Genomic DNA, 12399 nt, shown 5'->3' on the forward strand with positions numbered 1-12399 from the left:
GGGGAGGAGAAGAACCAGGAATGGACAAGAGGGGTAAAATTTCTAATCCTCTGCACATCCTCACATGTACCCTACATGTAATACTATTATGGTGTAGCAGTTTAACTGTCAGACAAGGATCTGGGAAACACAGGTTTGAATCCCCACTCTGCCATGGAAGCTCAGTGGGTGACCTTGGGCCAATCACACACACTTTTCCTAAGCTACCTAAGCAGGGTTTTAGTCACTCACACAAGAGGAAAGCAGGGCATAAATATCTAAATAAATAAATATTTTGGATCAACTATTTTGTCTCCCAGTGTTTCCCCCCCCCCACTAGGTACAAAGTGCTAGTTCTGCCTTTAAAGCTTAGAACCATTTAGGTTCAAAGTACTTGACAGACCACCTTTATCAGCTGCATTATGTCACCTCATATGCTCTCTTCCCATGCTGTCCAACTGGGCCCAAGGCAAACTCCATGGTCTTTGTCTCCTCCCACACTTCCGCCCTCTGCCAGTTTGGCACTCCAAGCAGTCATTTGGGTTGCGCGGGTGGTGAAATGGCCCTGCGTACAGCTGTGAATCGGAGATATTTATGGGAAAGAGAAGCCTACATAGTCTTCTGTTGCTAATAATAGGTTAAGATATGTGGAAAATCTGATTGTAGTGATGCAGTGATTGGGTTCCTTCTGTTTTTTCATCCCAGATAATGTACTTTTATTGAAAGTTGGTTTCAATGGTTCATGCTCAATGGGTGGGATGATACTGTCAAAACATTTTATCAGCTGCCATAGTGGGTGATTCTGTATTATATTTAGTCCATTGCTTCTTTATTGTTAAAAATAATTTTGTACAGGCTTAGTTAACCTGGAACTCTGTAATGTATTTTATACCATATTTATACATGCAAAGAGCTACATGGGTGGCATCTTAAATTAGCAGTAGATGGGTATTGTGTTACAGTTTGGTGTAGTGGTTCAGTGCGTGGAATCTAATCTGGAAGAACTGGGTTTGATTCCCCACTCCTCCACTTGCAGCTGCTGGATGACCTTGGGCAAGCCATAGTTCTGTCAGAGCTGTTCTTGAAAAGAGCAGTTTCTGTCAGAGCTCTCTCAACCCCACCTACCTCACAGGGTGTCTGCTGTGGGGAGGGGAAGGGAAAGGAGATTGTAAGCTGCTCTGAGACTCCGAGGGAAGGGCGGGATATAAATCCAATCTCTTCTCTCTTCTTCTTCTTCTTACATGATGCACTGTTTGTATCAGCTTTCTGTTCAGTTTGGATAGATGTATGATGTGCAGAAGAGGGGATTTTGGAGGGTGCAACTTGTCACACATCAGTATGGCATGTGTGGTATGCTGCATCTATCTAAATTCCCTCTTCTACATAATATTAAAGCAGTATTTCCCTTCTGATAACTAAGGTACTTTTTCTGAATTAAAATGGGAGGCATGCTTGCACTCCAACAAAGTTTTTTAGAGTGCAATCCTGTGGACAAACACAAAAGAAGGGGCAAAAGCTAGAATTCCCATTTGTCCTTTTTACTGAGAATGGCTAGCGCAAACACTATGTCACCTCTTTCATAATAAAAATGTGTATTTGACATGACCCCATAAACATCAAACTCGATATATTGATGACATGTAAATAGACCATGAAATTCAAGGTAAATCCCCATTTCATACCAACCCATCTCAAAAGTACTACCTTCTTTAAAATACCACCTTTAAAACAGGGCTTGACAATTCCCAGGTGCCAGGTTGCCATAACGCCTAGAAATTTCATTGTGGCACCTAGGATTTCCAGCAATTATTTTATTGTAGTTCTCAGTGGAAGTACGAAGGGTTGATTTTGATCAGTTTCTTCACAGGTGAAAAGGAGGAAAGAATCCTCTTTGCCCTTTGTTTGGGATTGTGGGACATGCATGGACAAAACAAAAGTGATGTGGAATGGGAAGTAATAAGGAGAGGAATTGGCTGAGATTGAGCAAAAAGGCTGGCTGGATCCAATGTACAGTTTATTTATCATTTTGCATCAGAAAGTCCTGTTGTATGACATAAGAATAAATGTGCATGAAGTTCTTGACATTGCTTGTTTGTATGTAAAAACTAGCTTTACACCATTCAGTAGTGGTGGATGAATTCATTTCTTAGCCAGCCATCTTCTATACTGGTTCCAATATTCAATTAAATTAAGCTTTTGACAGCAATAATGAACTTATGAGAAATTGGGGAGATGTTGGTCTAGGGTCAAAGTTAGCTTTCTGTTGTGGTGATAACAATTAAGGTTATCCCTGTATTTGTTTGTATACTACAATACTTCTGTCTCAGCTTTAATAAAGTTTTTGGGAAGCAACGATTAGAAAATATGGTCATTCGGACAAACCCTGAAGGATGAAAAATGAGCCTGGCTCCTAAATGCTTGGACTGGCTCCTACAACCAAAGACAATTTGTCAAGGCCTGTTTTAAAAGGTATGAAATTGCGTTTTCACTTTTAGAAAATAATTATGTATTATAATTTAAATAAATGTCAAGGGACACCTCAGAACACTTTAATGTTTAATATAATTCAGTGGTTGCAATCAATGCTCCCTCTAAGCTGTGGAGACTTGTGAGCAAAAATTCTACTTTGTGAGCCACGGGCATTAAAGCTGTGAGCAAGCGATTTGGCTCCTCCATAAGTTAGTTTGCTCTGAAGCTATCGTCCTGAGCTAAGACAAAAATGTGTGAGCTGGAGGCTAAAAAACTGTGAGCTAGCTCACACTAACTTGGCTTAGAGGGAACACTGGTTACAATCCTGTGCCTACTTCCTGTGAATGTGCCCCATTGAACTGCATAGAATTTATTTCTCAATAAGCATTCTTCAAATTGGGCCATTTATGGAAGACTAAGACTTACCCACCTCAAAAAGAGACCACCTTCTATGTTTCTGTGTGAGTTTGGGTGAGCCTTTTCATTGGAAGGAGGGCAGACCAGAACAGTTTCTCTTGCTTAGATGCAACAGAATGCCTTAATTCTGCTCCGCCACTGCACAAGGACTGCATCCAGTCACAAGATGCAAGGTGGCAGAAGAATCACCCAGGCAGATTTCGCACTAGAGCTGCCTCACTGTTGTTCTGCCGCTTGCCCCGGTTCTATTGGTCAATTTCACACCCGAAGCCGTGCAACTGATTTTGACACGCGGCTTCACCCGATTTCCCCCGCAGTTTCGTGATCCTGTTTTTTGAGGATCAACGAAACTGCGGAGGAAATCGGGCGAAGCCGCAGGTCAAAATCAGCTGTGCGGCTTCGGGTGTGAAATTGACCAATAGAACCGGGGCAAATGGCGGCGCAACAGCGAGGCAGCTCTAGTGTGAAATCAGCCTCAGTTTGGTAGAGGCTGTTTAGAAGGAAGCAAGGCTAGTGTAGTTGATCATTCAGAGACACAGCAGGCAGCACTGTGTGGGATAGAATTTAATTCTTTTTTGTTTGTGACATACTAGCAATTCTATCAGCTTATTCACTTTGGGAATGATTGCATTAAAGGTACATCCTACCCATTGGGGGTGGGAGATCTCCTGCCCACAGTGGGCTTTGCCCACAGATGCTCCAGCAGTCAGTGGGAGAAAGGACAAAAATAAAAAACTGTTGTCAGCAATGGCATGATATAACATCAGACCTCTCTGGAAATCTCTGGAAACTCTATGGTAAAACTATAGATTTTTTTTGGCAATTCCTAGAAAGGACTGGTGTCATTTCCAGGGGGGGAAATCAGGAAATGACACCAGTCCTCCTTAGGAATTGCCAAAAAATCTATAGTTTTACCATACCGTTTCTGGCGATTCCTAATTAGGTATAATTTCACACCTGGGTTTTGCTAGAAGTGATGTCACACAGTCACTGATGGCTGCCATCCCTCACCTTGTCTGCTGGTTGGTCATCCTACCCAAGGCATTGCTTCCAAACCCTATGCATACTGGGATCAATCACTTACTGTGTTGTGAGTCCTTCTAGAGAGAGAGAACCTGCTAGCATATTAGTGCCAGCCTGACAGCACTTTATAGCACTCAGGTGCTAGATAAATCTCAGAGGGGCCTAACATGTGCTTCCTATCTAAGAAGATTTTCACACATTATGTGAGTTAGGGACAAGGAGAGGAGCAGCAGCAGAAAAAGAGGAGAAGAAGGGAAAACTTGCCACGTTTCATTTTAAAAACCAAATGCTAAGGTAATCTAGCAGGTGTTTTATGCCACCTGAGAACTCAATGAAACATCACAACTTTTGAAGGTATTTCTTCCCATATGGGATATCCACTGATACAAATCTTTTTGCTGGTACTAGTAAGATACAATGCTGGGTAAACTCCCTCTGCCACAGCCTGAATCAGAATAAGTTTAGTTAAAAAATGTTTTGCTGTGTCCCAGTAGGTGTGCGTTCGGGTCGCTCCTAAACGGCCCCGTCCTTCCCTGTCTTTTTGAGGCTTTGTGGGTCCCTCGGACCTTTTCCGGTCTTTGCCAGACCTCTCGGAGGGAGGCTGGTAGCAGGAAACGTGCTCAGTCACCCCGCAACTGGCAACGAACGGGGATGGAAGAGAGTGTTTTGACACAGAGACAAGGAACAGAGCAAAACATGGCCGCCATGAATTGCAAAGATGAGACTGCCCTTTTTAAAGACTACTGAAATTAATACAAAACATAACGTACAGCAAACCAATGTAATACAAGAAGTCTAACGTGAGTACGAATTTAAACTGCAAAACTTGATGCACACTACTTTAAAACCCCTTTAAATGACCCTCATTATGGGGAAAATGGCTGGGAAGAGAAAGGGGGAAGGAAAATCACATAAAAGCTACTAATGGGGTACAAGGCGAAATAAAGAAAATAGGATTTGAAATGGAGGAAACGGAGGAATGGCAAAACACCCAAATCTTGCAACTCACCTATGAACAGTTTAAAAAAAAATTGTGTGAGGAAATTGAGCAAGCAGTTGGGACGGCATTCGAGAATCTCCGAGAGAGATCGCTGGGTTCCGGTGAGAATGGGAAAAATGAGGAAGAGCTATTGTTTTCTCAGCAAGGTACTGACAAAAAACCAGAATGTAACCAAGAGAATGTACCACAGGATATTGGGACTCTAACTATAGAAGGATTTGAGAGCCAAATTAATCAAGTGGTCATTATAAAGAAACCAGTAAGGAACGGTTTGGAGCTAGAGACGAAAAAAGGAGGCTATCAAGATTTATTATGTAACAAACTGAGCAGGCCGGTTAAACGGAATACGAGAAAAACAAGGAAAAATACAAGGAAAACTACCAAACATACCAGAATTAAGAAAAGACAGAAAGCTAATGGAAAGATACACTTTACAAGAAGGTGGAAAGCAAAAGGGCAAGAGTTGAAAATGAATCTTCACCTCTACAAGGAACGAAGACATTTAAATATGGTTCTGGCTAAAAAGAAGCTACAGAAAATCAAGAAAAGAATAATGCAATATGACTTAAATATTTGAATTTATTCTCTTAACGTCTGTGAGTAATGATGCATGGTTGGTAAAATATTAGTGGCTCCCAGACATTTGAGATTTTGCTCATGCCCTTCCGAGTCAATAGAGACCCTCCCCCATATATTATTTCATTGCTCCCACTATGTAGAAGAAAGAGCCCTTTTGATTATGCCTTTATTAAGGTCATTTAGGTGTCAAGGACAATTAGTAATTCAGTCCGAGGAACTTTTGCTGAAACACCTACTGGAGGATAAATCCACGGCTATTTCAAGGAATGTTGCTAAATTTCTTTTTATTGCAATTATAAAGCGCAAGCACCTCCTTAACACTCCTTGAGAAGTTCTTTCTCTGTAATGCCTTATGACAATCTGGAGACTGTTTTTGACTCTGTAAGCTGTTTGATGGGTCTTTGACCATAATAAACTGATTGATTGATTGATTGAAAATATTAGTGGATGGGTTACTTAATTTCTATAAGAATTCTGCTAAACACTCAATGTAAGCAAGGTTGATCCAGATCTAAATAAACACACTAGTTATAGCAGTTTAAAGAGATATTAGGCTGCAAAACAAGAAATAATGAAATAAGGAACTAGAATGCAGCTTTAGTCTAAGTGGGATCTTGGGATACTGTTTTCTTTGGTAATGACTAGTGTTATTGGATGGTTTATTTAATTTACATAAGGATTTGTCAAATATGGAATGTAAGTAAATTTGAGTCAGATTTAAATTATGTGCTCTAGCAGTTTAAATAGTTGTTAGGGTGTAAACTATGAAATAAGGAATTAGAATGCAGCTTTTTCTAAGTTGGAATTTTTGGTAATGTTCTTTTTTCTCTTTTCCTGTCATGTTTATGAGTAATGATGAATGACTGAAAAAATATATTAAGGTTATCTGATGGCTGAATACTGAATGAAAGTTAATTTGAGTTGGATTTTAATAACTGTGTTAGTTATTTTTGGTTTAAATAGGAGTCAGGAAGTAAAATAAGTAATAATGAAAATGAAGTGATTGTATACTAGTTAGGGGACTGTGGTATAAGAACAGGTGTCATATCTGGTAAAGTATTAAGTATTAATTTTGGTAGTGGCAAAAGGAGTATATTTGTTAAAGATTCTGTGTTAAAGGTTTTGCTTTAAATCTGTTCTTAATTTTTCCCAAAGTGTATTTTGTTAATCTCTATATGTATAGTAAATTGAGGGAGTAAGAGAAATAGAACCCAATTACCATATCTTAAAAGAAAATAAATATTGGTAGTATTAATTGAAAATTAAATCTATTGAAAAACATTATATAGGTTTATAGGTGTTGGTTTTTATTTTGGAAACTAGAAATGATAATAGAAGCAAATATGTCAGGTATTAATTCAGGGAAAGTAAATAAACTTTGCTGTTTAAGTTTTTTTGAGATTAAACAATAAGTACTAAATGGTTTAGGTATTATAGAAGGTGATAGCCGTATTCTAAATCTTTATAAAATTAATCATTAGGAAGTCAGATTAATGGGATGAATTTATTGGAGAAATTCGGAAATTTATGGTCTATGGATGAGAAAACTAAACTAAGTTTGAATTAAGTATATTATGTTTTATGAGAATATTTTGGAATCTAAGACGAACAAGTCTTATTGTCTATATGTTATGTCTTGTCATGTCCTTTCTTTGTGTTTAAAAACCAATAAATATACTATTAAAAATAATAATAATTTTAAATTGTTTTAAAGAAATTTGAATTCAACCCCTGTTCCATACTGGTACCCTCACCCATCATGGAACCCTTCCAACAATGGCCTCAGGGATGTGGGGCCAAGATGGGATATAGATTCCTCCCTGTCACCAGCCACTGCTGTGGGCTCTTTAGTTTGAACGTGAGGTGTTAAAGGTGTCTGTAAGCGATGAGGGCTGAACGAGCCTATAATTTGCTAAGCCCCCGATGATTGGAAGGGGGGCATGTGTTTGACAGGATCCATCCTTGGAGGAGTAAGGTAACTGGTGGGGGTAATTGCCGGCAGCTGCAGAGCTCGGTTATCTCAAGCGAGTGACAGGAGCCCATGGAGTTGGAGGGAGATAAACTTTCCAGGAGGTACCAGAGTATCCGATGTGTGGAGTTGATAAATTGCCTCCAGAGATGGGACTGTTTTTCTGTACTATGGCGACTTAACTACGGAACTGTCTATGAGGACTTATCATGTAAGAAGTTGCAGCTTTCCTTTTAAGAACTGCTAACTTACTTTCGTATTCAAATGTTTTACTGCCAACTGCTCATAGGTTGGATGATTTCTGCACTGCATACATCCTCAGCGTTTGAATGTTTTTACTCAATTAAATGAAACAAGCTTTTAAAAAATATATTTGCTGTGTGCCGAGAATTTCCTGTCTGCTGGCTAACTGCAAGCTTATCTACTGAAGCGAACCCCAAGGTCGGTTGGACCTGACAGTGTCATTCACTTTCCAAATCATATCACTGTAGCTGGGAGAGTGAGCTCACAGACAGTATCCACTGGCCTCAGGACTGAGAGGCCTAGACACTGTCTGCGGACTCTGGGAACCATGGGTAATGGTAGTTCCCCTTCTGTTGACTTCAATAGATGCTTGCTTGTTCAGCTCCCCTATGTGCCCCAGGGTGGTCTTGGCCAAGTCACAGTCTCTCAGAGCTGCTTGCATCAGACTTTTTTTTTTTTTTTTAATTATTTTTGCTATGGCTACACCATGATCAAGGAGCTGCGGTGGCTCAAGTGATTAAGACGCTGAACTGCAGGCTGTGGAAGGTCGGTAGTTCAGGAGTTCGAGACTCGGGTGCCGCATGATGGAGTGAGCTCCCATCTCTAGTTCCAGCTCCTGCCAACCTAGCAGTTCGAAAGCAAGAAATTGCAAGTAGATAAATAGGTACCACTTCGGTGGGAAGGTAACAGTGTTCCGTGCGCCTTGGTGTTTAGTCATGCCGGCCACATGACCACGGAAACATCTTTGGACAGCGCTGGCTCTTCGACTTTGAAACGGAGATGAGCACCGCAACCCTAGAGTCGGATTCGACTGGCTTTCGAGCAAGGGAACCTTTACCTTTACCTTATACCATGATCACACACTGGTGTTTTTTTTTATAGAAGCATTAATGGCAGATGTGCACTCCCAAGCACAAATGTTCATGTGACAGGAAGTCCTGATTAAGAATCTGAGGAACCAAGAGGAATCACTTTACTAATGTAAGGTTGTCAGGCAGTGTTTGGTAACTCGCAGAAGACTTGTGGGTGGCGTTGAGGAATCTGAAGAATTGACAGGAAGCATTTCACTAATGTAGGGTGCCAGGCAGTGTCTGGCAACTGGCAGGAGGCTTGTGATAGCGTTTACATTTTCCCGCTTATTGGGTCTGCCAGTATGATTCTGCTCATATGACTCTACGATTCTATTATATTTGCTTTCTGCAGGAAACATGGTGTAATACTGGTAAAAACTTCCTGCATAAAGTGTGAAGCACCTTTTGACTAAATTTCCTTGTAGTGTTGTTGTGTGGATAAAACAAGACAATCTTGTCTGTGCTGCCATAATCTCATTCGAGAAACAGTGATGGGTGTACAAATGTGATCAAGCAAATCAATTCCAAACAGAGCAGCTTTGCAGGACAATTACATTATGACGTTGCAAAGTTGGAATTCATTAACAATTGTAATTGCATTGCTTGGGGATTGAATAAGGTCATGTGGGGTTCATTAGAAACAGTACATTACATCTCCATGTCCAAGTCGGGAAGTAAAATGAGGAGAGGTAGACTGGATTCCAGCTGTTAATACTTTAAGCTCGTGAAATGGTTCACTGAGACGCTGTAAGCAATGAAAAAGGCAAGGAAGAAGGCTACAATGATAGTGAAGGAAGACTCAGTAAGAATCCCATAAGACATGGGCTAAAGCTCATTAAAAGCATATTCTGTGGTGGTGACAGCAGCAAAAAAAATATTTTCCTGCCACCATTGCATCTACACAGTGTAGGCCAGAGATGCTGCTCTGAGTGGTCAGAGGCTTGTTGGGATCTGGCTTGCAGGAGGAGGGAGCCTGCTTTGACTGTTTCTCTCAACACTTTAGAGATAAAATCTTACAGTCATACCAACTTGGACACTACACTAGCAGTGACAGAGTCAGATGATGCCAGGGTGCCATCTAGTCTAACTGTTTGGGATACTTTTGAGTTTATTCAATTTGAGGATGTGGACAGGGTCTTTGGAGGTTTGAGGCCTATCACCTGCTTGCATGACGGTTGACCTTCTGGGCTACTTAAACCTGCTAGGGGGGCCTGTCTGACTGGGTTTGAGAGGTAGTTAATGCCTCCTCGAGAGAGGGGTGGATGCCTCAGCCTAGAAACAGGATCTGGTGTGAGGCCAACCCTGGACCCCAGAATTTCAGTAAGTATTGACTAGTCTCAAATGTTCCATTCTTGAGCAAGGTGATTGAATGGGTGGTGTCTGAAAACTTCAAATGTGCCGGGATGACATGTATAGCTGGGAGCCTTTCCAGTCTGGTTTTAGGTCTGGTTATGGGACTGAAACAGCCTTGGTCAACCTTGTGCCAGGAGGGAGTACAAATCTGTTGATTCTCCTGGATCTCTAGTCTTGGTCCATCTACACTGGCTTTCCAGGCTACTCGGAGGGCAGCAACTCTTCAGGGGTGTACAGGATTAACCCACTCAGTCCAGTCCAGGAATGCGAGGGAACCCTGCACTTTCAGCACATTAAACAACAAGCCACGAGATAGTCTAGACTCTCTCTGGTCTCACAACAGTTTACCACCAGAATCTCTTTCCAAGTGTTCCCTGCCTTGCCTGAGGGAAGAGATTCAAACCCTTAGTTGGCATCTGGGACTTACACATTACAGTCAGAGTGGTAGCTCTATGTGGTCAGCATTAGACACAAGATTTAGCCTTGGAGTTCAGTTACACATCAGAAAGAATTAGAAATAAGAAGGATCTTTATTCAGTACAAAGCATAGCAAACAGACTACTAGAGGTTACAAAATAACAAAGCCTATGGGAATTTGCCCTTAATACAGCTTAAAGATTCATAGTTACTAATTGAAGTGTCCATAGTCCAAGATTGTCCAAGGTATACAATACAGTTAGATCCCAAGGGATTTTGAAGAGAAATCCCATTTTGCACAGAGTTGCAATCTCAGTCTGTTCAGAAATACAGATACACAGTAACAAAAGGGTTGCTCTTTGTTCCAAGAGTCAGCATTTCAGGTGCAATAAAACCAGCAATGGCAGGAGGAGAGAAGAGAGTAAGAGAGCTCTCATAGAGATCAACAGAATTATACCCCAATTCCAGTCATAATTAGCTGTGGCCATCAGCCAATAACAAGCGGACAGGGTGTGTGCCCAATTGATGGTTGCCATAGCTGCGTGTGGGTATTGGCTAGGAGCTTGGGGCCCCGCCTGCAGTCAGGTTACCCAAGCTCCAGCTTTCTTCATGGTGTACGTGACATGTTCCATGTAAGCTAGGAGCCTTCAAGTCTGGTTCCTAGCTTAGAGGTGTTAAGGAATGTGTGGTTATATGGCATGGCTATTAAAGCTCGGCCATTTGGTCTCACCATTTGACTTGCAACAGGAAATAAAGACACCGCATGTCTTCAGAATGTCATCACAGGAGAAGGCATGTGAATTTAGAAAGCAATATTTCTATACAAAGGGTTTTCCCCAACCAATGTTACATGAGAACTTTTAATAAGAGATGGAAGAAATTGAACCTGTGAACTTGGAGGGGGGAGCATGTATATTATTAAGCATCCATCCATCTGTCTGTAATCAGATATGTTGTCACATGCTCTGTCATACGATGGAGAAAGATCCTAATAATGTGTTGGATCCTACAGTTACATTAGAGGAAAGAGCTTGCGATGTGTGGAATCTTGCCTTACCTTCCCCTTCTCATAGGATCCCACTGTAAACCCTACTAGCATGCCAGTTCCGCCCATCCAAGAGACAGCCATGCCTAGCAGTGCCTTTTTCAGTGCTGCAGAAGGTTGCTGAAGGCAGAGGAAAGGGATTCCACTGCATGCACCTTCTGTTTGCACAGCTATGGTGTCTGATTCAGTGATTCTGGTGATAGGGTAAGAATTATGTGTTTTCAAGGTTACCTGACACGGAATGCCTTTAGCCTTGCCAATAACTATTCCTTTGTCCTTTTAAGATTATTTCTGAATTTTTCTTTCTCCACTCCAGGAAGGATTGATGCTTTCCATTTTGCCCAAGCATGTAGCTGATGAAATGCTGAAGGACATGAAGAAGGATCCAAGCCAAAAAGAGATGCAACAGTTTAACACCATGTACATGTACCGCCATGAGAATGTCAGGTAACATGCGTGGCTTCTTATGGAAGGGAGCTCTACACATGCGCTGGCACTACCAAGGGTGTTTTGTGCTTTGGCAGATTTTGCTTTATGAGAAGGCAGGATGTGAACAAGAGAGCAAAGTTCAGATGCAGAGGTTAGCAAACCCTGGAAGAGTGTTATTAGAGGGGCTGTGGCGAAGTGGGAGCTTTGCATGCTGAAGTTCACAATCTCATTCCTTAGCACCTCCCTTCAGAAGGACTGGGTTGTAGATGATGTGTATGACCTCTTCCTGAGACCCTGGAGTGCTGCTGCCAGTCAGAGTAGACAATACTGACCTTGATAGATCAAGGATCTGACTCAGTAAAAGGCAGCTTCATGTTTCACAAAATTTACAGAAGGGGAACTGTGGATAAATGGTACTGACTGGCTCAAAGTTATCAAATGAGCTTTCATAGCAGAGATGGGCCTTGAATCTATGATTCCGAACTATCTGTCTTATTTATTTATTTATTTAGAAAATGTATATGCCTCCTCTCCAGAGACCTGCTGAAGGCCGCTTACAGCTAGGATAATAATAAAATAACCATTAAAATGCATCCACTAAAAAACAAAGCCATTAAGCAACAAG

The 12399-nt window shown here is 41.3% G+C and overlaps 1 protein-coding gene across 1 annotated transcript in view; it reads left to right on the plus strand.

The window, feature by feature from the left end:
- ADCY3 (adenylate cyclase 3) overlaps positions 1 to 12399 on the plus strand; it is a 116550-nt gene that overhangs the window by 59853 nt on the left and 44298 nt on the right. The window contains exon 3 of the mRNA XM_015428510.1: positions 11662 to 11792. Within this exon, the coding sequence (XP_015283996.1) occupies positions 11662 to 11792 (131 nt within the window). The remainder of the gene's footprint in view (positions 1 to 11661; positions 11793 to 12399) is intronic.

Source organism: Gekko japonicus, unplaced genomic scaffold (genome assembly GCF_001447785.1).
Source record: "Gekko japonicus isolate JY-2015 unplaced genomic scaffold, Gekko_japonicus_V1.1 scaffold7, whole genome shotgun sequence".
Taxonomy (NCBI): Eukaryota; Metazoa; Chordata; class Lepidosauria; order Squamata; family Gekkonidae; genus Gekko; species Gekko japonicus.